Here is a 26,424-nt window from a genome sequence, read left to right as displayed (position 1 = left end):
GGGGGCTTTGAGAAGCAACCGCCCATCACCTCCGTGCAGAAACCGCAGCGCAAAAGGCTCGTCAGAGGACAGTACAGCTAAGTCAACTTACAGCCGTTTATTTAGTGACCGTTCAAAGTTACAATAGCATTGAAAAAAGTGACTTGGGACCCTTGCAGTATCTCCGTGGTCACGTGATCAAAATTTAGACGCTTGGCAAGTGGTTCATATTTATGACAGCTGCAATGTCCCTGGGGGGGGGTGTCAGGTGTTCCCCTTTTTGCGACCTTCTGACAAGCAAAGTCAAGGAGGAAGCCAGAATCACATAACAACTGTTTTACTAGCTTATCAACCAGAGTGATTCACTTAACCACTGTGGCAAAAAAGGCCGTACGCCGAGGCCTAGCCGTATTCCCTTCTCTGGGCCCAGCTAGACCGATCCAAATGCATCCTTCGGACATATTGAGCTGAAAGCTGCTCTGCTAATCTCCTCTAAAAGCCTATTTCTCTGAAGGCAGCATTAGAGGCGGAAGCAGCCAAGGCTTCCAGGCAGAGAATTTACGTTTATTCATAAGGACCACGGAAAGCTAAGTCACATGTAAAGCTCAGCCATGTCTCCAGTGGACTGCAGAAATTGTGCAGTTAAAGAAACAACTGCTTTCGCATTCCTCGGACCAAGATTATGTGGGGGGGGGGGGAAGCAGACCTCCTTTTCAGGATTGTCTTCCATTATTCATGGTTTTAGATAGGCTTATCCCAGCCCACCCACACATTGCTGTCTTATTAAATTACAACCGTCTTTTCTTTGGCCTCAGCTTGAACTGTAAGAGCTTCATCTCTCTGATCATTTTAATCACTTTTTCAGGTATTCCCTAACCCTTTTACAACCTTTCCAAGACCAAATGGCCAAGTGGGCATCTGGCTTTCATTCCTGATGGAAGTAATCCATTTCAGCAATCCTGGGCTGAACGGAGGGATCCGGGAAGCCCTCGAAGCAACCCGGAATGGGGCTGGAAGTCTATCTCACCCGCTTGCTCCAAAGCGACCATGGTGGCCTGCTCAATCAGGTCCCGCTCAACGAAGCTCCTGAAGTCTTCACTATACACACTGAGGTCAGGAAGCTGGAAGGTGTAGATGGGCATCTCCAGAGAGAAATGGTCATTGTTACATTCGGTGGCCACGTGAGAGCGGGCGAGCGAGACGATGGCGGAACTGGCGTGAGAGATTCCTCGAGAAAGCCTCTTCTCTAAACAAGGGAGGAAAGGAGGAGGAGGAGAGGGCGTGAGACGCAGCCTGAAGAGGCTCCCTACTGAAGTCATTAAACATTGCAAGAAAATAACGAAGCTCAAAGAATACCAAGGACCCCACAGTCCTCCTCCTCCTCCCTCCCTGGTTCTTCTTCTCTTTCTCCTCTACTTCTCCTCCTCCTCCTCCTCCTCTCCTATTTCTCCTCCTCATTCCCTAATTATTTGTATGTCTTTTCATGTTGTTTATGATCATGACTATCACTGTTACTTCTATGTACACTGAGAGCTTCTGCACCAGAGACAAATTCCTTGTGTCCAACCACACTTGGCCAATAAAGAATTCTATTCTATTCCAGTTCTTAATAATAATAATAATAAAATTGGAAGGGACCTTGGAGGTCATCTGGTCCAACCCTCTGCTCAGGCAGGAAACCCTACACCATTTCAGACAAATGGCCATCCAGTCTCTTCTTAAAAACCTCCAGTGTTGGAGCATTCACCGCTTCTGGAGGCAGGTTGTTCCACTGGTTAATTGTCCTCACTGTCAGGGAGTTTCTCCTTAGTTCCAGGTTGCTTCTCTCCTTGATTAGTTTCCATCCGTTGCTTCTTGTCCTGCCTTCAGGCGCTTTGAAGAATAGCTTGACTCCCTCATCTTTATGGCAGCCCCTGAGATACTGGAAGGCTGCTATCATGTCCCCCCTCATCCTTCTCTTCATTAAACTAGACATGCCCAATTCCAGCAACCGTTCCTTATATGCTTTCGCCTCCAGTCCCCTGATCCTCTTTGTTGCTCTTCTCTGTACTCTTTCTAGAGTCTCAACATCTTTTTTAAATCTTCTCCTCCTCCTCCTCATTCCCTACTTATTCTTCTCCTCCTCCTCTTCCTCCTCCTTCTCCTCCTCTTTCCCTACTTATTCTCCTCCTCCTCCTCTCCTCTGTAAACTCCACTCTCTTTTAGCAGTGATGATGTTACCTAGTTGGGTAATGAAACATCTGCAAGAAAACAACCAAGCTCAGAGAGCACCCAGGACCCCACAGTCCTTCCTCCTCCTCCTCCTCCTCCTCCATCATCCTATTTTCACTCAATTACATATTACATAAATCCTGTCTGCAACGGAAAATAAAAACAAAAAAAACCCTTTGCTCTCACATGATTTTAAAAGCTGGCTAAGAATTGGAATATCCCAGGGGATAAAACTTTCAGAGATCACTATCACCCAGTAATCATAGGAAAGGACAACAGGAGGAGTCAACACAAGATCATCGCAGCTACACTTTCCCTTGGTTCCCTGATTCATCTTCAGCTGGTATAAAACTTTTTTCTCTCCAGCTAGTGTAAAACGTTTGCCTTTCCCCAGTTCATGATACATTTTTAATAATTATATTCTTTGAATAACACTCATCTACAGGCACCCTTGACAGAACCACCAAAGATGGAATGAAGTCAAGTTAATCTTTAATCTTGGGAAGATAAGAGAAGAACAGACAAGCCTGAATCTCAGCAGCTTTGCCAGATGTGAAAACTAGGATGACATTCATCAAATGGGGCTCCAGAAGGCAGATGCTACCTGGGTTTTGAGGCAGCTCAAATGATTATCTATGCCAAGGGATCAACGGAGAGAGCCTGTGGCAGATCCAGAGGCTGACACTGTTTTATTGACTGCCAAATAAATCCTGGTTTTGGAATTGTCTGTAGCCTCTCTGCAATAAGCTCCATGGCCTAAAGACAGCGATCCTTCTCAATTAAGCCCACACATTTATAGGGTGTAGGAGTATTGGCCAAGAAAATCTCCCATAGGAACCATCTTTCTAAGCTCAGTACGATTTTAATTTCTGCTACTAGTTGCCATGGACATTTCAAATGAATGAAGTGAAATTATTTTTTTTTTCATTTACTGGGGATATTTTATTCTATTTTTGTTGTTTTGTTAAATACAGGGAGTTCTTTCTGGAACACCATGGCATACAAAACTGAGAGATAAATAAATGAAGTCCTCCCCAGCTGGTGCAAATACTCTTTGTGGAGTCAACACTTTCTGAAAGAACCAACCCTGAGAATGCCATGTTAATCTGGAACATGTGTGTAACAACAAGGGGGCTGAAACAGGAAAGCATTGGGAGTCCAGCCTCCTTTGCCTTCCCTTCATGGGGGAATCATGAAAAGATGTTAGTGGCCAGTCTACATAATATAAAATGACAGCGGCATGAAAGGAGCCCCTTCAGCATCCCATGATGTGACTGGCTGGTCCTTTCAACCCAGAAGGGGCTTGGTTGGTGCTTCCGACATGAATGTAGCAGTAGTAGCCAATCTACATTGGATAAGTTAGCCAAGCACCTGTGTGTGGGAAAGTTTCTGGAAGAACCACAAGGCCAAGTCAAGGGAAGTTCTTGAGGTCCACCCAGCACCTTGAATCGCCTCCAGAAACATCTCAACAATGCATACAGTGACTGCAAAACAGCTGTTAGAGGACTATAGCAACCCTGGTTGGCTAATAAACAGACCAGCTGACGTTTTGGAGTGCTTTTCAGAGGCAGCCCTTGCAAAACACACTGCAGCAATCACTTTACCTTGGGAGATGTCCTCCTGTCTAGGAAAGGATAGGCGCTCACTCTTGTTCACCTGTTGGGAAAGTTCTTTATCTGGCTTTTGCTGCGGCTGTGGCTTGGGATACCTTCCTTCGTTGAACACTTGGGGCAGGTTGGCTGTATGCACCTGCCTGAGCTGTTCATAGTCACTCAAAGCAGCAGTGAAGTCCCAGTTTTTGCCTAAAAACACAGAAAGGGAGGCAGGGTTGACTTCCACAGGCAGGCGTATGGCCGAGCTGATGTCTGTGAATAGGAGCAGCAGACAGCCACTGTTTCAGATTCACTAAACTGAAGTAAGAGGTACCAAAGTAAACATTGGCAGAGATCTTCCCTGTCTGTGACTCTCTTGGAAGCAACAGTTGGGCTTTGGAGAAGCAGGACAGGAAGAGGATTGATACATTTGGACTTTGGGGCTGGAGAAAACGGCTGAGAATATCATGGACGGCCAAGAAAGCAAACCAATGGATCACTGAACACATCAACACAGATGTTGACACAAACGACCAGGTTCAAATTATCCTTCTTTGGACACATAATGTGAAGACCCAACTCGGTGGAGAAGGCTCTGATGCTGGGAAAGATGTTGGTCTATCGCAGTGTTTCTCAACCTTGACAATTTTAAGGCATGTGGACTTCAACTCCCAGAATTCCACAGCCAGCAATGCTGGCTGTGGAATTCTGGGAATTGAAGTCCACATGCCTTAAAATTGTCAAGGTTGAGAAACACTGGTCTATCGGGTGAGGAACAGCACTGCATAGCACAATGTTAAGAGCGATTAAAATGGAGCACACATCAAGTTATTTTGCTATCCTCAAAATCAGCAAGGATGAGCCAGTAAACTTGGCAACTTTAAGACTGGTAGGCTTCAACTCTCAGAAGGGCTGGCTGAGGAATTCTAGGAGTTGAAGTCTATAAGCAGTGGTGGGATCCAGCTGGTTTGCACCACTTTGGCAGAACCGGTAGCTAATTTTTGGTTGCCCAGGCCCAAGATGGACTTCCGGAAGCAGCATCCACACAGAGAACTGGTTGTCCACATATTTGAATCCCACCACTGTCTACAAGGCTTAAATTACCAAGTTTGGAGACCCCTGAACTAAACTATGGGAGGAAAAATGAAAGAAAGCCCTGTGAGGACCATCAACCTGAACAGCTTTAAAAGGAAAGTGAACCAGCAACTGACAGGCGCTGCCCATTCAACTTTGTGGGTCTAAATTATCTTCAATAAGGGAGGTTGTAACACTCTTAATACTAGTTTCTGGATGGGTCATGCTTTATCCATGTTCTGGCCACCCCAGGAAGAAAATGACCACCCGGTGACCTCTTAGCTTTCATCTCTCTAGTTGGGTACCCTGGACTATTGTACTTGATCAACAGAAAGCATAAATGCCGATACAGTTAAATAGCCAAATAACCAAACAAAATGTCATGGTATATTTAATTATGATCCAACTTTAAACAACTCAAATATTTAGAGTGCTAGCTCTGCCAGAGATAGTACATATTGGTTCATAAGAGTGTAAAATATTTTAAATGGTCAAATAATAGAATTTAGTGAGAATTTTGGATGAGTCTAGTGATCAAGGTTTGAATAGCAATATTGAATGCTTAAATAGGCCTTCAAAGAAAGGCATATTTTATTAAACAGATTTCTGCAAAGAGAATGTTTTCCAGAATAGAGACAATAAAGCACGATGTATGTTTGAACAAGCTGCGTTTATTTCATTCACTCAGGATTGCATTCTAACGTATAATATATAACTTCAATTTATAACCAGTTCATTGCCTTTACATTGTTATATTCTTAGACAAAAAAAAACCCTTTAATTCTTGCTCTTGAATGCTGGTGAATTATCACATCAGACCCTTATTATTTTTCAATGCACTGTTAATAAATAACATGCTAAAGTATTCATTATATCATCCTCCCTTAATTGTTCACATCTAAACCGCCTTTTCATTCCCCAGCCTATTCTGAATACCAATATCCACACACTGGGAAGGCAGAACAAGACAAAAAGGGCAGAGCTAAAACTGTGGCAATTAAATGTTATCAAATGATTTTAAAAAAAAACACCCACACAAGGATAACTGAACTAAAATAAGGACATAACTGTTCTGGAGGAAGGATCGCATTTTCTAATTCCAAAACTGTTCTACAACAAAAAGGCAAATTTGAGGAATTTGGGGAAAAAATGAAGGAGGAGGAAGAGGAGGAGGAGGGAGGGAGGGAGGGAGGGAGGGAGGGAGGGAGGGAGGAAGGAAGGAAGGAAGGAAGGAAGGAAGGAAGGAAGGAAGGAAGGAAGGAAGGAAGGAAGTCCTCTTAGGAGCCTATCTGAAGGCAGAAAATACTTTAATACATTTTATCTCACAATTGGCTTCTATGCATGGAAAAGCCGCAGAAACAGTAGCGCCTTTATTTTGATGCCTGCAAAACTGTTGTCTCCAAGCAATAATTCAAGCAGCAGCATCAGTTGGTAGAACAATAATATCCTGCTGTTAAGAGTTTCAAGAGATCAACCTTGGCCAGCCAAAAAAAAGGAAAAAAAAAAAAAAAAAACAGAAAAAAATGCCAGGAGTAATTTTTAGCTTTTTTCAGCAGAACATGATTAGTGGTTTTTATCAAAGCAGAATGCATTTAATTTCCTTCCATGGAAGCAGGGCATTGTAACAGCAGAAGGACGAGCGCGCAGAGCCCCCTTTCAGAGGACTGGCAGAAATTACCAGCCTGCCCGGCCACGTGCCCTTCTGAGCAGCCTCTCCGCAAATTGGCTGACAATGAGGCAGGCCTCCAAGCTGACATTTCATTGAAATGGCACCACGGTCAAAAGGCGGCTGACGTCAAGCAGAAGTTGCTTTTCTCCAAACCACTGTTATTTAAATGTTACCTTCGTTTGGATTCACAACCATCTTGACCGACCATTCCAATTCTTCCAAAACACACACACACACACACACACGCGCACGCACAACTGAAGAACCGTGCATTTCTATTTGGCCCTCTTAAAAGTTACATTTAACACTATTCATGTAACGGCAAAGATAAAATATGGTCTATCACTTATTGTTTATAGGAAATAAGACTTTTAGTTCAATCCACCACACTGGGAACCATAACGGGGAGTGTGTTACACACCAGCTAAATAAAAAGAGAGGAAAGTAGCCTTTGGTAGCCTTTCTCATAAATGACAATTTAGCCCAAAAAGATAACAAAAAAAGCTGGGAAGAAGCATTTCAAATCATAATAATACAGAATAACAGAGGTGGAAGGGACCTTAGAGGTCTTCTAGTCCAACCCCCTGCTTAAGCAGAAAGCTCTATACCATTTCAGGCAAATGGCTGTCCAACTTCTTGTTAAAAGCCTCCAGTGATGGTGCACCCACAATCTCTGGAGGCAAGCCGTTCCGCTGGTTAATTGAAAATTAAATTAAAATTAATTTAATAAAAATTAAATCATTGAAAGAGAGCCTGCTCAGATCAACAAACTAATGTGGGTAGCTTGCAAATTCATGCTGCAGTTTCCAAGGGACCTTCCTGGCATTTCTTGTTTCTTGATCTTGCTCAGCTCATACAAGACGAGGAATCTGATGCTATGCATGTTGGCCAACTATGGACTCCTCCCTTGTAAACACAGGTTGTTGAAAAGCATGCAAAGAGGGTTTCTCTCCGGATGGCTAATCCCAAGATGGTCCTTCCACTGCTCTCATGTGAATCTCTCCATGGTTTGTACAAGTGCGTGACAAATCTCACCTCCTTTGGATTTGGCAATCTATCAAGCTGGAGGTGGGTGAGAATTATTCCATAAAACAGGTGGCAGATTGTTCTTTTACAGAAGGCTTAATACAAAAAAGAAAAAAGAAAGAACAAGCATATAGTTTGCTGACTTTATATAAATGCACTCTTTTGGTCACCTGAAGGTGATTTTTTTCATGAAACGGTGCAGAGGTACTTGTGTGTCCAGAGAAGGGGCAAGTGACATCCTGTGTGTGGTATGGCATCCTTGTGCGAATGGCGTAAGTTATGTATTTTATGCATGTGACAGCCTTGTGGCTTGTTCCAGATGTCACTGTATGAATGTGTAAAGGAATGCTGGAAGGACCCCCTTCTATTCCATTCCATTCTATATTCTATTCTATTCTTAAACATTGTAGCAAAACAATTGATCGACCATCTTTTGCAGTATCTCCTCACCACCTCTTCTGCCTTGTTACATAAATCTATATACCACCAAAATTTTTATTTCTGTAACCTTTAGCTGAACAAACAGCGCATTGTAGGGCAAGATTTTTGCACAATCAACCCAAGTTGTGAAAAGCATAATGCTGCCATATATCAAAAACACCTCAGAAATAACCAATGGATTATCACAACCACATGACATCACTGTAGCACACAAACCAACCAACTGTTCTGCCATGGTTGAAGGCATGTGGAATCCGGTAAAGAAATATCTCAGAAAGGATGACTCAACAGGTCATGGGTTTAAAGGTGAAATCTAGAGTAAGGTTTAAAGGTGAAATCTAGAGACTTGCATATTCTATATTTCGGAGTTCATATCCTGCAACACATGCAAAGGGAACAGAAGAAAACCCCACCCTGCCTGAGGGATTCTGGGAGTTGAAGTCCACAAATCTTAAAGTTGCCAAGGTTGGGGACCCCTACTGTGGATGATGTTCCATAAAGGTATTCTTACCTTCCAACAAATCTCTGGCTAGACCAGGCTCTGCCCCCGTGGACTGAACGAAGTCTGAGAGGACAGCATCCATATCAAGAGTCATGGGATCATGTAGGGCAGCTGCTAACTGGGCAGCAGAAGAAGGAAAGTTACAAGATGTCCATCTACCAAGAGGAAGAAAGAAGATCCCAGATAAATCTCCTATTGGAGCGCATGTGTAGTCAGCTTTCTGAAACAGAATCCCTAAAAACTCAACTTGGAGATTTGAACTATGCTTTATTCTATCTATTTATACAAATTTAGTTTAAACATAATCCAATATCTAAGGAGGACTTTGCATGACTGTCTTTGAATCTTCCATAGCTAGTGACGTCAGTCAAGAACCTCAGTTCTGCACTCATTACGCCTATTCTCAATTCTACCTCATCTCAACATTTGTGTCAGCCAAGCTCTTGGGTGAAAAAATAAACTGGAAAAATACATTTCCACCATTGATGTCTATACCCAAGATGAGAGCTTGGGGAAAAGAAAGACCAATCGTATCAGTGGAAGTCAAGAAATCAAGGCATGTTTGATTTCCTTTTTTTTTTTTTTTTACAAGTTTGTGTTGTCCTTTCTTCCCTGAACACTCCTTGGGTTCTTCAGGCAATCAACTCTTCTTAAAGATTCCAAACTCTGTTTAATTGTAAGGCCCCAGGTTTTCCTTTAAAGCGGTGTTTCTCAACCTTGACAATTTTAAGGCATGTGAACTTCAACTCCCAGAATTCCACAGCCAGCTGGCTGTGGAATTCTGGGAGTTGAAGTCCACGTGCTTTAAAATTGTCAAGGTTGAGAAACACTACTTTAAACAATTAGCCTTAAAATTGATAACTGTCCAGAGGTAAACTTATTTTTGAGCACTAAAAGTCCATAAGGACAACACAATTCAACACCTGCTGTTGTTTCAATACACAGCCTTTTCTGGCAGTATATTATTGCCTGTGTTTTTAAACTGAACTAGAAACTAATATTACAAGTTTCAGGGTTCTTCAGTTCTTGTTTCACAGGCCATAAATGGACTAGGAAACTGATTTTCTAGCCTTAATCCCAAACAATGCAGGGATATAATACCCTGCTCTTGGATACTTGTCACAGGAGTTACTAACCTCCCCTCAGCGAAGTCTCAACATAGATATAATTGTTGTTATTTTTTAAAACTCACACTAGTGGCTTCTACAGCCACTAAACCCAGGTCCTGCTCACATGTTTACAATCATTATTTCTTTGGTGCATCCGTGCCTAGATTCGGCATCTTCTTGCTGCATTTCACTCTCTTCCACTTCCTTTGTGATGTGATGATCACCACCAGATTCCTCTTCCTCCTTTACAACAGAGCTACTAGTCTTCTTGGTGTGATTTCTTCCATAACGTTCCTCGGGCACCACCGGAGATGTGTGTTTGGCCAGAGACGGCAAATACACCAGGTTCCTACAAAGCTGAGTCAAGGAATCTCTTTTGATGGGGATTATGATTGCAACCATCAGGACAGCAGAGAAAGTAATTCCAACCTAATTCCCAAACTGGTGCTCCTCATTTTAAAGAAGGGAAGTGCTGGTCCTCATGGACTCTTCTCAGTTGATAGCGTGGTCTTGAGGACGAAGCCCAGAGGACGATGTTATGTTCACATAATTGTTGCATTTCCTGAGGTACCATAACCTTTTCACTGTTGCATCACAATCAAGTGGAGATCAAGATGACCTGTTAGGTCAGTAATGAGTAATACAACCTTTTGGCTTCCTTACCAAGAAATGTGTTTTATTAAGGTTTTACGAAGTCAAGAGACCTCCAAGTTTCAACTAGCTGTTTTCTTGGAAGCTTCGTCCTAGTATCTAAAGGTATTTCAAGATCTGCTGTTTTGCAGAGGCAGCTACAGAGGATGGGGTGTATAGTTATTCAAATTGCAGGAACGTATCCCCTCGATTTTTGCAAGCATCACCCATTTCGGAGCATAATTTTGCTCCCAAAATCATGAGAGCTGGGCATTTAATCTTCATTGGATGAGTATTGGATATGGGGTGAGAGAAACTTTAAGATGAGGTTGCACCATGAAAAATAAGCAGAACTCATCTCTCACAAGAAGTAACCAGACATCCACCTGAAAGGGTCTGTCATGCTTCCGTCAGAGCCTGAATCTGCGGAGGAAAATGAGCTGGAATGGGACCCTATGGAGGTTGAGGGAGAGGTGTCTGTGGTTTCAGAGGAATGTGGGTAAGAGCAGGCCGAGGCAGGCCAGGGCCCTTCAGGATTGGGACAGGAGGAACAGGAGAGACAGAGTTCAGGCAATGAGCAAGGGCCACCCCCACCTGATCCCAGAGCACGGAGAGTGGAGAGGAGGAGGGAACAATGCAGGCAAGCTCAAGTACTCGGGAGGAGAGTGTCCCGCCCCTCTCAACAAGGCACACCTGGAGACTGAGATTTAAGGAGATGCTGTGGAGAGAGGCTTTTGTCGGGAACAAATGCTGATTCTTTGTGGAGTTTTTTGTGTGTTGTTGCTGATCTCTTGTTCTGTGACTTCTGCTTGGAAACCCGGAAACTCTGACCATTGGACTGGCTGACGTTGCTTGGATGTTCAAAGATCTCGGACTGTATTTTGGCTTCCCTTTTGAAACTGCTCAGGCAAGTGTGTATTCACACAGACTCATTAGGTTTATGATGTATGTGTCATTCCTTGTTATCTCCGTGGCCTTGAGTAAATTCCTCTCCTAATCAGACTGTATGTGAAACTACTTGCAGCAAAAGGCGGCTGAAGGTGTGTCTTCCTTTATTTGGAGGCTTGCCAGAAATGTGGGAGCATTTGGGGAAAATTTGGAGCAATTAAAGGATGGTTTGCATTGTCAGCTGACTGCATTGCCTCTGGGTTGTGCCCCTGGGTCATCACAGGATCATTCCACCTTATTTTATGTACAGGTATTCTTAACAACAGTCCATTTAGTGACTGTTTGAAGTTACAATGGCACTGAAAAAAGTGACTTATGACTTGTTTTCACACTTACCACTGTTGTAGCATCCCCATGATCACAGGATTTACACTCTGACGCTTGCCAACTGACTCACACTTATGACGGCTGTTAAGTGTCCCGGGGGTCACGTGATCCCCTTATGTGACTTCCTGACAAGCAAAGCCAGATTCATTTAACAACTGGGTTACTAACTTAACCATGTAGTGATTCCCTTAACAAGTGTGACAAGAAAGGCCGTAAAATAGGACAAAACTCACTTTACACATTTCACTTAGCGACAAAATGTGGGGCTCAAAAGTTGTAAGTGAAGGACTAGCTGTATTTATTTATCACATTGATAAACCACCCATCTTTTCAAAGGACTCTGGATGACTAATCCTAGACAGGGGTGGGGAACCTTGGCTCTTTTATGACTCATGGACTTCAACTCTCAGAATTCCTGAGCCAGCCAATTCTGGGAGTTGAAGTCCACCAGTCATGAAGGGGCCATAGTTCCCCCATGCTGGTTCAGGAATTCTGGGAGTTGAAGTCCACAAGTCATAAAAGAGCCAAGGTTCCCCACCCCTGTCCTAGACTAACCTATTGGACTTGACTCTCTTAAATGGAGAACGGGAAAGAAGAACTGTCAACTCCTCACTGGACTCACTTTCAGCAGACTGGAAGGAAAGCTTCAGCGTTGTGCGTCAGATGGTGGAGAAGCTAGTTCATTTTTATCACAGGAAGCCATGCGAGTAAGTTGTGTCTCCTGAGAAATCTGTAAGGAAAAAGAAGCTGGGTTAAAAATAATATCCTGGAATCAGGGACACGTATTGGCACCGAAGGAAAAACCATGTTCATCCTGCCTACCGCACCACTCCCGACTCCCAATCCCCTTCTGCGACCTTCTCACGAGCAAAGTCAAGGGGGAAGCCAAATTCATTTAACAACCGTATTACTAATTTAAGAACTGTAACAAGAAAGGTCGTAAAATGGGGCCAAATTCGCCGAACAGTTACCCTCTTAGCCACAGAAATTTTGGGCTCCATTGTAAAGTCGAGAACTACCTAGAACAGATTATAACTTTAGAAAGATTGGAATATATTTGTACTGCTGTAAGGAATATCAGAAGCCACATCTATTTTTTTGTCTTTTTTTCCCACGGTCTGGGGAATTCTGGAAATTGAAGTCCACTCATCTCCTAGTTGCTGAGATTGAAAAATACTGTTTTAAAGCCAACAGGTTTTAATCCAGTTTCCTGGATTATATCCACAGCTACTGCTCGTCTTCCGGGTTAAAAAAAAAAATCTAAAGAACGCCGCTTTTATCTCTGTTAAATTTCATTTTCTTCTTTTTCTGTCCAATTTCTATTTTTCTATGGCGTTCGCTATTCCATCCCTTTCATCTGCATTCTCCCGCTTCTTCGGGGCCTTCAGTTACTGCCATTATTGCCAAAAGCCAAATAAATAACAAAAGTAATTCAGTTTGCATTTTATGGCAAGGTTGAGCACAAAAGGTCTGGAGAAATAGCAGTCAGAGGAAAAAAGCACCAATATTTCCTCTTCTCTTTTCAGGGCTTGAATGAAAGAAAAGAATCTGCCTGCGGGACACATTTGGGAAGACACAGCACTGGCAGAGGGTGGACAAATGAATGCAAGGGAAAACTTTGAAGGAAACTATAGAATTCACATGCTGAGATTTTCTGCAGTCATCACTATCTATTCACATATATCTGTGTGCGTATATATACCGGTATCTATATTCCCATGGAATTCTTAGTTCCCCATAAAGGAGAATTACTGCGACTGAGAAGAACTTCTCTTGCTAAAATAATTAATATTGAGAGCTGCTATTTATGTTCCCGTATAATGCAATGTGCTGCATTAAGGAAAACAGATAAAAGCCTTTTTTATTTTATTCTTTTAAAATAAAACAAAATGACTTTAATTGAGTACTTCAGATGTTCTCATAATGGGAAAGCTTCTCTTTTTAAAAAAATAAACCAGTGAGAAATGAGACTCTAAAGAACAATTTAGTTTATCTTAAATCATTGTGGTTTTTTAAAAAAAAAAAACATGCACAGACGAGGTAATGGAACTTCCACTGCAATAACTTGGTTTATCCAGCTTAATAATACTAGTTAAACTTATGATAATTATATGTCCTGGACCCTTTATAGATGGAAAATGCAGATTATACATTCAAATTATATGGCCTTCACTAAAGCAATAAAATGAAATGAATAATTGCAGATATTTTGTACAAACATGAATGATAACAACTTTCAGCTTGCAATAACACAGATTTGTTATAATCAATGTTATACCCAGAGGAGATAAAAGAGTAAGTGGACTCCCATTAATCAGCATTTAATAAATGAAATTTCTTCAAAGACTACCATGAAAATAATTCCACAATTATAATGAGCTAAAACAAAGAAGCTATTAGGAATTTCAAAACAAGTTATTAATTTGTTTTGCCCATATTTCTTCTAATATGATGGGCAAGAGATTGGAACAGAAAGGAAAACACACAATTTCTGTTGTCCTTGTTACAACTCATGCATTTCTAAATGCCATGATCAATCTATGATAATAAAGAACGTGACAATGAATTTCATGTCTATGTGGAAACAAACCTAGGGTTATCACAATAGGTATAAAAATAGCTGCCACACACATTCATAATATCTCATGAAACTAAATGGATGCTCTAGAGCAGGGGTCTCCCAATGTAAGGACCCACCCCACTTTGCATCTTAAGAAGACAGAACTCTTGGAATAGTTCTTCCAACAGGCATCCTTATTAAGAGAAAATGGTTGCAGGCGTTCTAGACAGGACTTGGGGTCCAAGCTCTCCCATTCGAGGTTTTAAGGGTTTCCCCAGTAGCCGCACCCAATCACCCCTTTCTTCCAGCGACAGTCTCAGACATTACACTCCCACCCCCTTTTCCTTACTGCCGGCTGGAGGGAGACTTCAGAGAGAACTACATGAAAGGTAAGCCCATTGTTATGGTTACTCCTTTTGGTGATACACACATCCAGTTCCTTTGAAGTGTACCAAAGGAAGTGAGGGCCATAAAGCCCCTTTGTTCACCCCCTTCCCTTCACCATATGACAGAATCCATAGGAGGCAGAAATGGGGTTTTCTATAATTGATAACTAGAGATGAAATATAATTGGATTCTGACACCCAAACTTGCAACTTTTAAGACTTGTGGACTTCAATTCACAGAATTCCCCATGCAATGGCTGGCTGGGGAATTCTGGGAATTGAAGTCCACAAGTCTTAAAAGTTGCAAGTTTGGGAGAGCCCTGCTCCAGAGCATCCAAAATACGATAAAAACTCTCTTTGTGATCAAGAGTTCTCATTGTATTTGGGGTGCTCTAGAATTGTCCAGCATGAATTAAGAGTTATTCTCTTGACATCTTTTCTGGTCATGGAAACAAACGTTCAGCATTCCCCTCTACCTTGGAAGGCAAGAAATATTTTGCTAAATGGGGGGGGGAGTACACACCTTGGAAAAATCTGCATTGCGTCACATCCTCAGGTATAAATCCCTAGAGAGAACTGAGTGGCACTTAAGGGAGAGGATTGACTGCAGCATTCATTTCAAATGGAAATTGGGGCATATCCTCCTTTGAATGTTCGGATCTGTTTTACAACAGGAGTGGTTTGAATGTAGCTGTTTTAGACATGTTATCCCTGTTTGAAAAGTACAGGTAGTCCCCAAAGTACGAGCACGGTTTGAGCCCAAAATTTCTGTTGTCAAGGGAGACAGTTAAGTGGGTTTTGCCTCATTTTACAGCCTTTCTTGCCACCGTTCTTAAGTGAATCACTGCAGTTTTTAAGTTAGCAAGCCAGTTGTTAAGTGACTCAGCCTTCCCCATTGACTTTGCTTGTCAGAAGCTTACAAAAAGGGATCCCATGATCCCAGGAAGCTGTGACCGTCATAAATATGAGTCGGTTGTCAGGCTTCTGAATTTTGATCACATGGTCACGGGGATGCTGCAAAGGATGTAAGTCTGAAAAATGGCCCTATCACTTTTTCCCAATGCCACTGTAACTCTGAACGGTCACTAAATGAACTACCTATATTGGTAGACTCTATTGCCATCATGTCTTAAGGACAGTCAGACTTGGAAGATGAGGAGAGTGGAGAGATGGTTACATAAAGCCTAGGATTCAACACTCAAAACCAACTTTTATTTGCTTCACAATAAATGTAGCCCTTGACTTAACAGTCATTTGTTTAGGGACTGCTTGAAAAAAGTGACTTATGACAGGTCCTCATGTTTATGACTCTCACAGGATTCCCCACCATCATGGGATCAAAATTTGGGTACTTGGAACCTGGCATTTATTTCGGACAGTCGTGGGGTCTGGGTCATGCCATCTGCACCCAGGACCTCCCCAGCAGGCTTTGGACAAACAAAGTCAATGGGACCACATGATCCACCTAGCAACTGCAGTGGTTTGTTTAACGACTGTGGCAAAAAACACAGAAATTCTGGTCCCTATTGAGGTCGTAAATTGAGGACTTTCTAAGCAATTGCTTCTCTTTGTAAATATTTTGAGTCTTTGGTGCATTATTGTTGGTCCCTTGAGGTGACTCCAGAGCAGTAGTTCTCCACCTGTGGGTCGGGACCCCATTTGGGGTTGAACGACCATTTCACGGGGGTCGCCAAACAATGCAGTCCGCCATTTTTTCCCCCCTTTTCCTTAGCTGTGCTACTCCCTTTTATTCTATTGGCTTTTGAAAGCCAATAGAATAGACTCTCTTGAATAGAGTCTAATTCTATTGGCTTTCAAAAGCCAATAGGAATTGTCCAGGCTGTCTCTGCCCTGCTGAGCCCGCCAAAAGTCCCAGTCTGCAAACGGTGCTGCACCAGTTGAGTAGTCCTCGACTTACGGCCGGTTGAGTAGTCCTCGACTTATGACCGGTTGGGGGTCGCGGCATTAAAAAGGTTGAGAACCACTGCTCCAGAGAAAGTGGAACCATTCTTGATTAAGAGAGAATCTAGCAGTAAAATAATCTTGCAAGGCTCTTGCTTGCCTTCCCTCCCTCTCGGACCCCAACACAGGGACAACATTAAAACATAAATAGCAGAGATATTGGAAGCGATTCAAAGAACGTGCAGGATGCTTTTTTCTTTTTTAAAAAAAAAAAAAACACTAATGAAAGATGCCTTAGATAAACCGTCTATTGTGGCCCTAAATGTCGTCACTGAGGAAAACAAAACAGCTACTGAAAAGGGGAAAAACTAGGAGATTGAAGGAAGCCAGAATTCAATGAAGTCATTGTGCATTCAGGAACAAATCCACAGTCATTGCAGTCGTTGTTGTGACATATTATTTATTTAAATCAACAATGAGGGAGGAAACATATTTTTGTAAGATAAAGAAGAAGAAAAAGATGGGCAGAAGGGGAAGATCGCTGATCGGTCCAAGGTCTACTTTAGAGTTTCTCAACATCAGTGATGTTAAGATGGGGGGTGGGATGTGTGTTTTTGTAAGGCAAGGGGCTGTGCAAAACTATTAGCCATCTCCAACTTTACAACATTATAGGCTAAGCTCTAATTGCTTGCCTGGGAATAACAGGGAACTATTTGGCCACTGTTAATAAAAATGTTCCTTCTCAGTCTTCAAGCTGTTAGAAATACACCTTTAATTATCAGTTTCCCATTTCCCGTTTCCCTCTCTTCACCACAGTCCTTCTTCCTACAGCTTTGGTCACAGTTTTATTTTGCAAGATTGCTAAATTTATTTCAGATTTGCCTCTGGTGGCCAACATCTGGGGACTTTGCCTCTCCAGAAGAGCCCAATGGAGCCCCATTGACATCACAAGCAAGTACAAAAAAAAGGAGCTGGCCAAAGAGACAACAACAAGTGGCACCTTTGTGGGTCAGCTTTGGCAACTGTGATTGTGACAACCTGAATCAGAAATTCAGGAGGGAATAAAACTGCATACCAATCTCTTTTACATGCTGTATTATTGCTAGAATATCTCTTGACCTCAATATCAAATAAGTTAGATGTCTCCTTTCTTCCTGATGTGTGGTTTGTGTGTGTGTGTATGTGTGTGTGTGTGTGTAATAGCTCAGGTTTAGAAGGGGTGTTTCCTAAAGCATCTACATCAGGGATGTCCAACTTGGTCACTTTAAGACCTCTGGACTTCACCTCCCAGAATTCCCCAGGCAACCATGCAGGCTGGGGAATTCTGGGAGTTGATGTCCACAAGTCTTAAAGGGGCCAAGGTTGGACACCCCTGATCTACATGAGCTTCCATAGCAACTGCTTAATTATTCCTCCAGAAATACATGCTCCTTAGTTGCAATCACTGCACACATTGTGTCAAGAGCCGCATCAAGGTGCAACATTGAATATAGCCAGCCCTGTTTGGTGATCCTTGCATCTTTATTGCTAACATTCTCTGGTTTTCAGCTTCAATTGCTTGAGAAGCAGAGGAAAATGCAAGCAAGAATTATGTTATTAACAGCATTGTGCAGCCATGAATTCCACAGAGTTCCTGGGAATTGAAAAATGGGGCTCATATTCCCCCCTTCTCTCCCTCCCTCCCTCCTTTCCTCCCCCTCTCACCTCTTTCTCTCATCTCTCCCTCTCCCTCCCTCCCTCCCCCCCCTCTCTCTCTCTCTTGCAATGTGCATTTGAATTCCATAATTTTCCAGGGCTGGACAGATTTTAGGGGAAATCGCCCGTAGTCTCTCTGAGCATGTATTGATTTTCTTTTGACTAAGTACATAGTATTCACTTCTCTGGAGGTTGGGTCCCCCCCACCCCACCCCTTAGAAGTGTGTGCTTTTTTTTTTTTTTTTGATTGATCATCCTCAGCTCCTTTTTCCTCTCTTGTTCAAGAGCAAATGACTATTGATGGAATAGTCCAGAAAGTGCTTTGCTCCAATGAAGAAAGTAATTGCCACCGTAGTTATGTCTTTAGGCTCCCGTTTACTTTGGGGATGGGCTTTTATTTGAAAACTTGCATGTGGCTCTCCTTCCTGAGTATCATTTTGATCCCGTGCAGCCATCTGGTCTTTGCTGCCTCTGGCTAATACTGGGGAGAGCCTGTCTCTGAAATCCTGCACCACTTTTCCAGTCAAGGGACTGGGGAGTTGGAATTAATATGGAGCACGTTTTAAGTTGGGATAAAGTTGTTTTGCATTGTCTTCCTGGATGTCCAAGGATGTATAAAGGCCAGGGAGAATGTCCCAAGCGGAACAGTCTTTGTTGCTAAGTCTCCTTTGATCTTTCTGTTGCTTTAGATGTCCCTCTTTTTTTTTCCGGATGGGGTTCTTCAATTGGGAGAGATTTCCTAAGTTCCTTTATTTGCAAGTTACTTTTAAAAACTTTTCACACTGTTAGGTTCCGAGCGCCTTGCTTTTACAGGCCAGAATAAGGTCAAGAGGGGAAAATTACAGGATGGCTGAGATTTGTTCCTTGTTTTTAATTCATCCCCCCCTCCCAAAAAAATTAGTGCCTTTCCTTCTTTTTGAATTAAAAAAGCAAAACCCTCCTAAATCATGAAATATTTGGTAGGTATGGTGCTTTTTCCTCTGGAACTGAGGGGTATTTAAAGGACACTGTCCAGCAATGATGGCTGATTAATCCTTTTCTGTATGGATTTTGGAAAGTGGTTCTTCAGTAGCCTAAAAAGCACCAACGTCTGAACTTGAAAAAAGGAATGTAGATCTTCTACTGCTACTAGGTTGCATGTTGATGCACTTACAACAGTTCATTTAGTGACCATTCAAAGTTACAACAACCCTGAAAAAGTGACTTGTGGGCATTTTTCACACATACAACCATTGAAACATCCCTGTTGATCAAAACTCAGATGATTGACAACTGGCTCATGTTTATGACGATTGCAGCATCTTGAGGTCACAGGATCCCCTTTTGCAACTGTCCAACAAGCAAAAGTCGATGGGAAACCAAGATTCACTTAACAACCCATGTTACTGACTTGACAATTGTCGTCATAAATCAAGGGCTACCTGCATTTCCATTTTCTTTTCTACGTATCCATCATTCCATTTATTTGGGGATGTCTTCTTCCCCTGTCAGGTTGAATGGGCGCAATACATGAGCCGCTCTGGCGGCTTTGCTCCAGCGCCATTGGCACATGAAATGGACCTTCCTCCTCAAGATGCTCATCCACCCTAGAGTGAAGAAGCTCTGATCCATCAGTGTAATGGTACAGGGGAGCGGGGGAGACCTGGAGCCAAGGGATGCCGACAAGGAAACAGTCAGATAAGAGACAGTATACCCCAGAGCTGTATCACAGGTGGGGTGAGATGCTCAGAAGGGATCCTCCCTAGTTTCACTATCAGTATCACCTATGACAACCATCCATGTATTAACTTTGCAATGTGCACTAACTCCTTAGCACCTGGTACTAAAAGGCCATTTTTTAATCAACCAGAAGATATGCAACCAAGAAATTGAAGGGCAAAAACGACAAGCCAAGAAACACCATCTGCTTATATGCTGAAGGGCTGTTTTGGCCAGAAGGATAATCTAACAAGCTTTTCTGCAAATACAAAGATTCTCTGCAGCTGAAACACCTGTGCATCGGCATCCTAAAGTGAAGGAGTCTTCTCAAACTTAGAACAGGGATCTCCAGCCTTGGGAACTTTGAGACTTGTGGACTTCAATTCCCAGTATTCCTTAGCCAGCCAGCCAGCTGAGGAATTCTGGGAGTTGAAGTCCACAAGTCTTAAAGTTCACAAGGTTGGAGACCCCTGCATTAGAAGACCACGCACTTTGTTTGATGTTAATTACCCCTCTCTTTTTCTTCTAGAGTTCAAATACAAATTGTAGGGGATATGTAGGTTTTATTTTTATTTTACGGTATACTCATTAATATTTTAGATTTATCATCCAGAGAACAACTTTATTAACACAGCAATAGAGCAATGACTGTTATATTCTATGATTGATTCTGATAATTGTCAGTATATTGTTGCATTTATTTGTTTCACTGTTTTTGTTCTTGTAAATTTTTGCCTGCCATTGACCAAATAAGTATTGTTTGATTGATTGAGAGTTCAAATAAGCCTCTTCCTGTTTTGCACAGACTTCAGTGCAGAAGCTAAACAAATCAACCAAAGGAAAACCACGCTGTCCACACACACATACAAATTGCTCATCTTCAGGTAACAATTTGTAATATTTGTGAAACGTTTCTAAATTATCACAGCAAAGATTCTAAAAGTGGTTTGTAGGGGGGGAAAAAGTTGCAAAAGAAATGACCTCCTTCACTCTGAAAAGAAGAGCTAAATCTGAAAATAATTCCTTCTGATTTATCCACAAACATCTACATAAAGCAGGGGTCTTCAAACTTGGCAACTTTAAGACTTGTGGACTTCAACTGCACAAGAGCTGGCTGAGGAATTCTGGGAGTTGAAGTCCACAAGTCTTAAAGTTGTCAAGTTTGAAGACCCATAGAACTCCCCAAAAGCTTTACAAAATTATTCTGCTCCAGAAATAAACCGTGTCCCACAGAAAGGATACCTGAAAAAAAAAATAATAAAGCAATTCCTTATCTTCAAAAAACTAATTTCACTTCCCTGCAGAGTTTCTTTGACCTAAAATATCCGTCATCAATTTTTACACCTGGAATCATCTCATAAATAATGTTCAAAAATTATGAACTCCTCTGAAAATCTAGGTTATCCAGCAGCAAATATGCATGCAAAAAAAAACAACCCTCACCGTTTGATGTCCTCCTCCGAGGAGACTCAGAAAATCCAAATATAACTGGAAATTTTGGTATCAAGAACAACAGACACTTGTCTAGATTCAACTACATAATGTCTGTAAAAAAAAAGTCTGCTTCAGAATTATATCCAAATGCCCTTTTTTGGAGAATGGAAAATCCAGCCTAACCTGTTTTATAGACTCTTTCTGTGTGTTACTACTTGGACATCACCACACAAAATTCAGCATTTCTCTTCATAAAGAAAATACTTGATAAGCTATTCTGCTAGCAGTGTTTTCTAACTGTAGCCATTTTAAGATGGGTGGACCAACTCTCAGAATACCCCAGCCAACTATACTATGCTAGCTGGGGTATTCTGGGAGTTGAAGTCCACCCATCTTAAAATGGCTACAGTTGGAAAACACTGTACTAGACCACCAGCTTTTAAAGCCATTACAATGATGTAGCTCAAAATCTGATTAAATCTGATTAAAATGGAGCTTTGAGCAAACGAGCCCAATTTTAATGTTCTTCAGGATCAGGTATACTTGTAATCCATTTTGCCACACATCAACCGGCCATTTTCAGTTCTGGCATATTGGATTTTGTGAAGGGGCTGACTCAGGAAAGACCAAACCTGCTAGCTTAGCAAACCTTAAGTCAGCATGGAGAGGCTTTAAAGCTGTGGTGCTGCTCAGTCACAAGCTAGTCTTCTGGAATGGACATCAACTCCCAGAATTCTCTGGCTGAGGAATTCTGGAAGTTGAAGCCTACACCTCTCAAAACTGCCAAGTTTGAAAAACACTGCTTTAATCACACAGAGGACCATTTTCTTTGATGGTTCTAGAGCACTCTGTGCAAGGAAAGTAAACAAGCCACTTTGATGAATAGTTCCAATAAATAATATCCAACAAATAATGTCCATTTTTTTCTAAAAAAAAAAAAAATCTATCTCCAGCTTGTTTGCCTGTATCACTGTCTCATTTGATTTTTGCTGAGGCTTTATTGTATTATTTATTTTTGGCTTTCCCAGTCTTAAAAACATCTATCAGAAGCTTGTTTGCATTAGCTGTCTAAAACAGGTGCTACCAAAGCAAATGCAGGTTAACTGGTTTAAATGTTGACTATTCCAAAATCAACCAGCCAAGAGAAAATCCTCAGAAAGAACAGAGAGAGGAATTATAAAGATAATTTTCACTGTTTTTTTGTCAGAATCTTGAACAGCAACAGAGGGCAAAAAAACTGCTGCAATCATCACAGTTCATTACATTTCATATAAAGACAGATTCAGTTATGCAATGTTAATAGATAATCCTTGTTTGCATACATAGATGATATAAAACAGCCATAAATATGTATATGCAGGGGCAAGAAAATGATTTGTGATTAAAAGAATAAAATTATCCTATCTTTCCTTGTACATTTTGGATTTTTTGACCCCCAACATTGGAAAGTTAAATTCCTCACTAAAATAATACCATCATTCTTTTGACATAAATTTACAGCATGGCACCGAAATGATGTGAGATTTAAAATACCATCCCATGGACCTCTTTACCCACAAAACAAGCAGCTAAACTCCCTCTGGTAGGCTTCGGATCTAACGATTGTGCTCTTGAAAGCTTTGACACGAAACACATTCTGTGGCCGACTTTAAGCATTTATAGCCGTGGTGCTTCCTTTAGATCTGACCAATTTAAACTACCGTTTTCTGAAATAGTTTCAGGGCAGTTTCATTAGTGAGTCCTCCTAGGCTGAAGAGAATTTAAAATACTTCCCTGGAATGCCATTAGCTCTTATCCAAACTATCCCAAGGAAGTCCTCTTTTTATGGGATATTAATTATAACAAGAAAATGAAACTTTCCTATTTCTTCTCTTTAGATAAGACTATGCTTGTCTAATATATTTCTGAAATAATTGATTAACCAGACATGGGTAAGCAATACACAGGATTCAAGGAGATTTAATTCCCAACTAAGCAGGCATGAGGTTGCAGCGTCAATAATTCCTAATTTATCAATATGACTGGGGGGCACCTGAAAACCTTTGGATAATCTGAAATTTACCAGCACAGTGATTATATAAGTGCACTGACAGAGAGTGATGAGAGTGATGAATGCTCGCACGCACAAAGGTTCTAAGGTAAGCATTATTTGAAAAGGCACAAACTTTGTTGTTGTTTTTTCCAGATTGCAACGTGATCTCTTGTTTTGGAACAGAGAAATACATTAGCAAATATTTCTGGGATTCATCATCTTTTCTATATCTGATGACCAGCCGTATCCTTGCTTAGGCAGCCCAAAGGATAACATCCATGCAAAAACATGGAAATTTCAGCACGCCGACTTTATGATTTGCAAAAGGGAGTGTGTGTGTGTGTGTTTGTGTGTGTATGCGTGTGTATTTTAAAATACATTTTAAAAATGGAAGAGAATCTTTGCTCATGAAGGACAAATTGTACTTAGCAAGTCAGCAAATGCTGACTATTAGGGGAATGGAAAACAGCTGGGGGAAGAAGGAAAATGGAAGGAAATTCTTACAGGGTTTTCTATACCATTAGCAAACCCTGCAATTATATTTTTGGGAAGGAAGACTTAATCAGTACCACAAGCATAAGCCCTATCAAAAGATTAGGCCTGTCCCCTTATTGTCACAAAGTCATGTTTAAAAGCATACACACACATTTGTCAGCTTCAACGGTTGTCTTAGCATTTGGTAGCAAGAGGAAGGCCTCGCATCTACTGTTTTGGGTCAGGCCTAACAAAAGACAAAGATTTTTCTCTCTCCCAACCTCTCTAGATTTCCTTGGAGCCCATCAGTACGGATTTCTGTACAATGCTTCCCCAAAAAATGATGTATGGTTGTGTTATTTGAAAATGAACTTAGGCAGCCAAATCGGGAAGAGTTGAATTGATGCTTCTGGTACATTTTTCTGATTCCCTAAAAAAAAATTTTTTTTTAATGCATCTGAACTATAGACCAACTTCAACTCCTTGGGGACTCTCAGAAATTGCAATTTGTGGGGAATTATTATGTCTTCAACCAAAGTTTCTCAACCTTGGAGACTTGAAGGTGGGTGGACCTCAACTCTCAGAATCCACCAGTCAGCTATGCCCAATTATTTCAAGGTATGAAGTTGATATACAATTATAGCCTTACGGTGCATTATATACTTTACCTACTGACAACAAGGCCTTAAGCAGTCTGCAATATGTTATTTAAGTTCAGGTGTTCTCACCTTCCCATTACAGGATAAAAAGAACTCACTTCTCTGGCCTAACCTTTATTTTACCAGTAAAAAATAAATTTAGAGGTCATTTTGCCTTGCAAGGGAATATTAAAATTACACACACACACAAACACACACACTTCCCTTCCCTGGCTGCTATTTTTTCCCCCAGGGTTATGATTTATTTATCTGTGATCACCTTCAGAACACCTTTCCTTCACAGGCTGGAAAAATAAGGCTGAGAAAGTAGTTTAACACCCGGGATGCAAAGCTGAATTGAAATCTCACTCCAAGTCTCTCAGTTGGGTCACTGGGATTCATGTCTAAAGTCACCCACTTTTTTTTCTCAAAAAAAAGAGAGATAGAAATGTCATTTTTCGTATCCAAGGCAGAAATTAAGTATTAGACTGGTGAGCTAAGAATGGCTCTCCATCCAAAAATTTAAAAAAGTAAAAAAAAAAAAAACCTGCAGGAAGATGACAGTCGTGGGTCCCATTAATGCCTGAAGACAAATACCAGTCTAAAGTCACTCACAACCGTTCTCAAAAAAAGACAAATGTCATTCTTCGCATCCACAGCCGAAATTAAATACTGGACTGGTGAGCTAGGAATGGCTCTCCACCCAAAATCAAAAATAAGAGTTTAAAAAAAAAACTGCAGGAAGATGATGGAGGGTCTGTTAATGCCTGAAGATAAATACCGGCTTCCTTGATGGCTTAAAATCCATTAAAATCTAGCCTTTCTCGCAGGGATTCATACAAACCCATCATCCTGATCATCTAAAATTGATGCTTGGTCATTTAGGAGGGAACCTCTTTTAAATGCTCTAATGCACATTAACATTTTGACCCATTTGTGTGTGGCTCCTTTGCTTCTCCATCTCTGCACTGTCTGGGGGGAGAGGGGGGGTGATGACAGAGCAGGAGTTTCTTGCCTTATGACGTCATTGGTCCAGGTCAGAGCAACGGGCCTTATTATTAAAAAATAAAAGGCGAGGGGGGGAGGCTGCACGGAAGGCCACCTTCCAGGGGAGCCCCCCTCCCCGAAAGCCTGATGCGAGGTCTCAGCTGCGTCTAGGGGGTGGCCTGGCCCTCACCTGGTCGCCATGGAGACGGGGACAGCCAGGTGTGACATCCTGGCACTTGCCCAGGGGGGCAGGGGTGGGGTGGGGGAAATGCCCCCTGTCCCCCCCCATCCTCCCCTAACCCCGGGGAAGGGGCCCCTCCCGCTGCATCAGGCGGCCGGAGGGCTCGCCCGGCGCTGCCCAGGCCGGCCGGCCGAGGATGCTAGGAGGGCGGCTGGCGGGTCCGGGGACGTCCGGCGCAGGGAGCCGCCTCCAGCCCAGCCGCAGCGCGCAGGCCCGGGGGCGGCGGGGCGAGAGGGACCCCGGCCTCCCCTCCCAAATGCCCGGCAAGGGCGGCCTCCTGCTCCCCCCGCCCCGCTGTCGGCCCCCTCCCCGCGCGGGGGTCCCTCCGCGGCTCCCCGGTCCGCCCGGCCGGGCGCGCCTTACCTGCTCCGGGGCAGCGCGGCGCCGGCATCCCGGCGGGCGGAGGCGGCGGCCGCTCTGCTGGCAGCCAAGGGCAGGAGCCGGGCGGGGGGGCGGCTTCTGCAATGCAGGCGCCTCGCTGCTGCCGCCGGGCCAGAGGCGGACGGACGGACGAGCGAGCGGGCGAGCGGCGGGGCTGCGGAGCCCCCTCCCGCCGCCCTTGAGCCCCGGCTGGGCAGGAAGCACAAGGGCGGCCGCCGCCGCCGCCGCCGCCTCCTCCTCCTCCTCCTCCTCGGAGCAGCGACGGGACGGGGCGGGCGGGGGAGGAAGGCGGCCGCAGCCCCCGCCCAGCCCTCGCCTTCACGCGCAGGGGGAGGAGGAGGGAGGGAGGGAGGAAGAAGAGGAAAGAGGGAAGGAAGGGAGGGAAAGGAGGAGGCGGAAAGAAGGAAGGGATGGAGAGAGAAGAGGAGGAAAGAGGGAGGGAAGGAAGGAAGGAGGGAGGGAAGGAAGGGGGGAGAGGAAGAAGAGAA

General features: G+C 42.8%; 2 protein-coding genes across 3 annotated transcripts in view; one reads left to right on the top strand and one right to left on the bottom strand.

The window, feature by feature from the left end:
- The window catches only part of KLF13 (Kruppel like factor 13), a 68,764-nt gene extending 55,358 nt beyond the window's left edge, over positions 1-13,406 (top strand). Inside the window, exon 4 of the mRNA XM_039340112.1 lies at positions 13,035-13,406. The gene's annotated coding sequence lies outside the window, so the exon portion shown is untranslated. The remainder of the gene's footprint in view (positions 1-13,034) is intronic.
- The window catches only part of OTUD7A (OTU deubiquitinase 7A), a 40,846-nt gene extending 14,650 nt beyond the window's left edge, over positions 1-26,196 (bottom strand). The window contains exons 1-5 of one of the 2 annotated variants that reach the window (XM_039340108.1): positions 25,919-26,196; positions 12,064-12,238; positions 8,504-8,649; positions 3,795-3,992; positions 1,007-1,225 (exon numbers count right to left, since the gene is read on the bottom strand). In XM_039340108.1, coding sequence (XP_039196042.1) covers positions 1,007-1,225; positions 3,795-3,992; positions 8,504-8,588 — 502 coding nt within the window. In that variant the 5' untranslated portion in view covers positions 8,589-8,649; positions 12,064-12,238; positions 25,919-26,196. The remainder of the gene's footprint in view (positions 1-1,006; positions 1,226-3,794; positions 3,993-8,503; positions 8,650-12,063; positions 12,239-25,918) is intronic. The other variant, XM_039340107.1, reaches the window with a different exon arrangement.
- Between the last annotated feature and the right edge of the window lie 228 nt (positions 26,197-26,424).

The sequence above is a fragment of the Crotalus tigris genome, unplaced genomic scaffold, assembly GCF_016545835.1.
Source record: "Crotalus tigris isolate CLP2741 ecotype Arizona unplaced genomic scaffold, ASM1654583v1 scf7180000017741.1442986301:2390832, whole genome shotgun sequence".
Lineage (NCBI taxonomy): Eukaryota > Metazoa > Chordata > Lepidosauria > Squamata > Viperidae > Crotalus > Crotalus tigris.
This window is presented reverse-complemented; position numbering and strand designations above follow the sequence as displayed.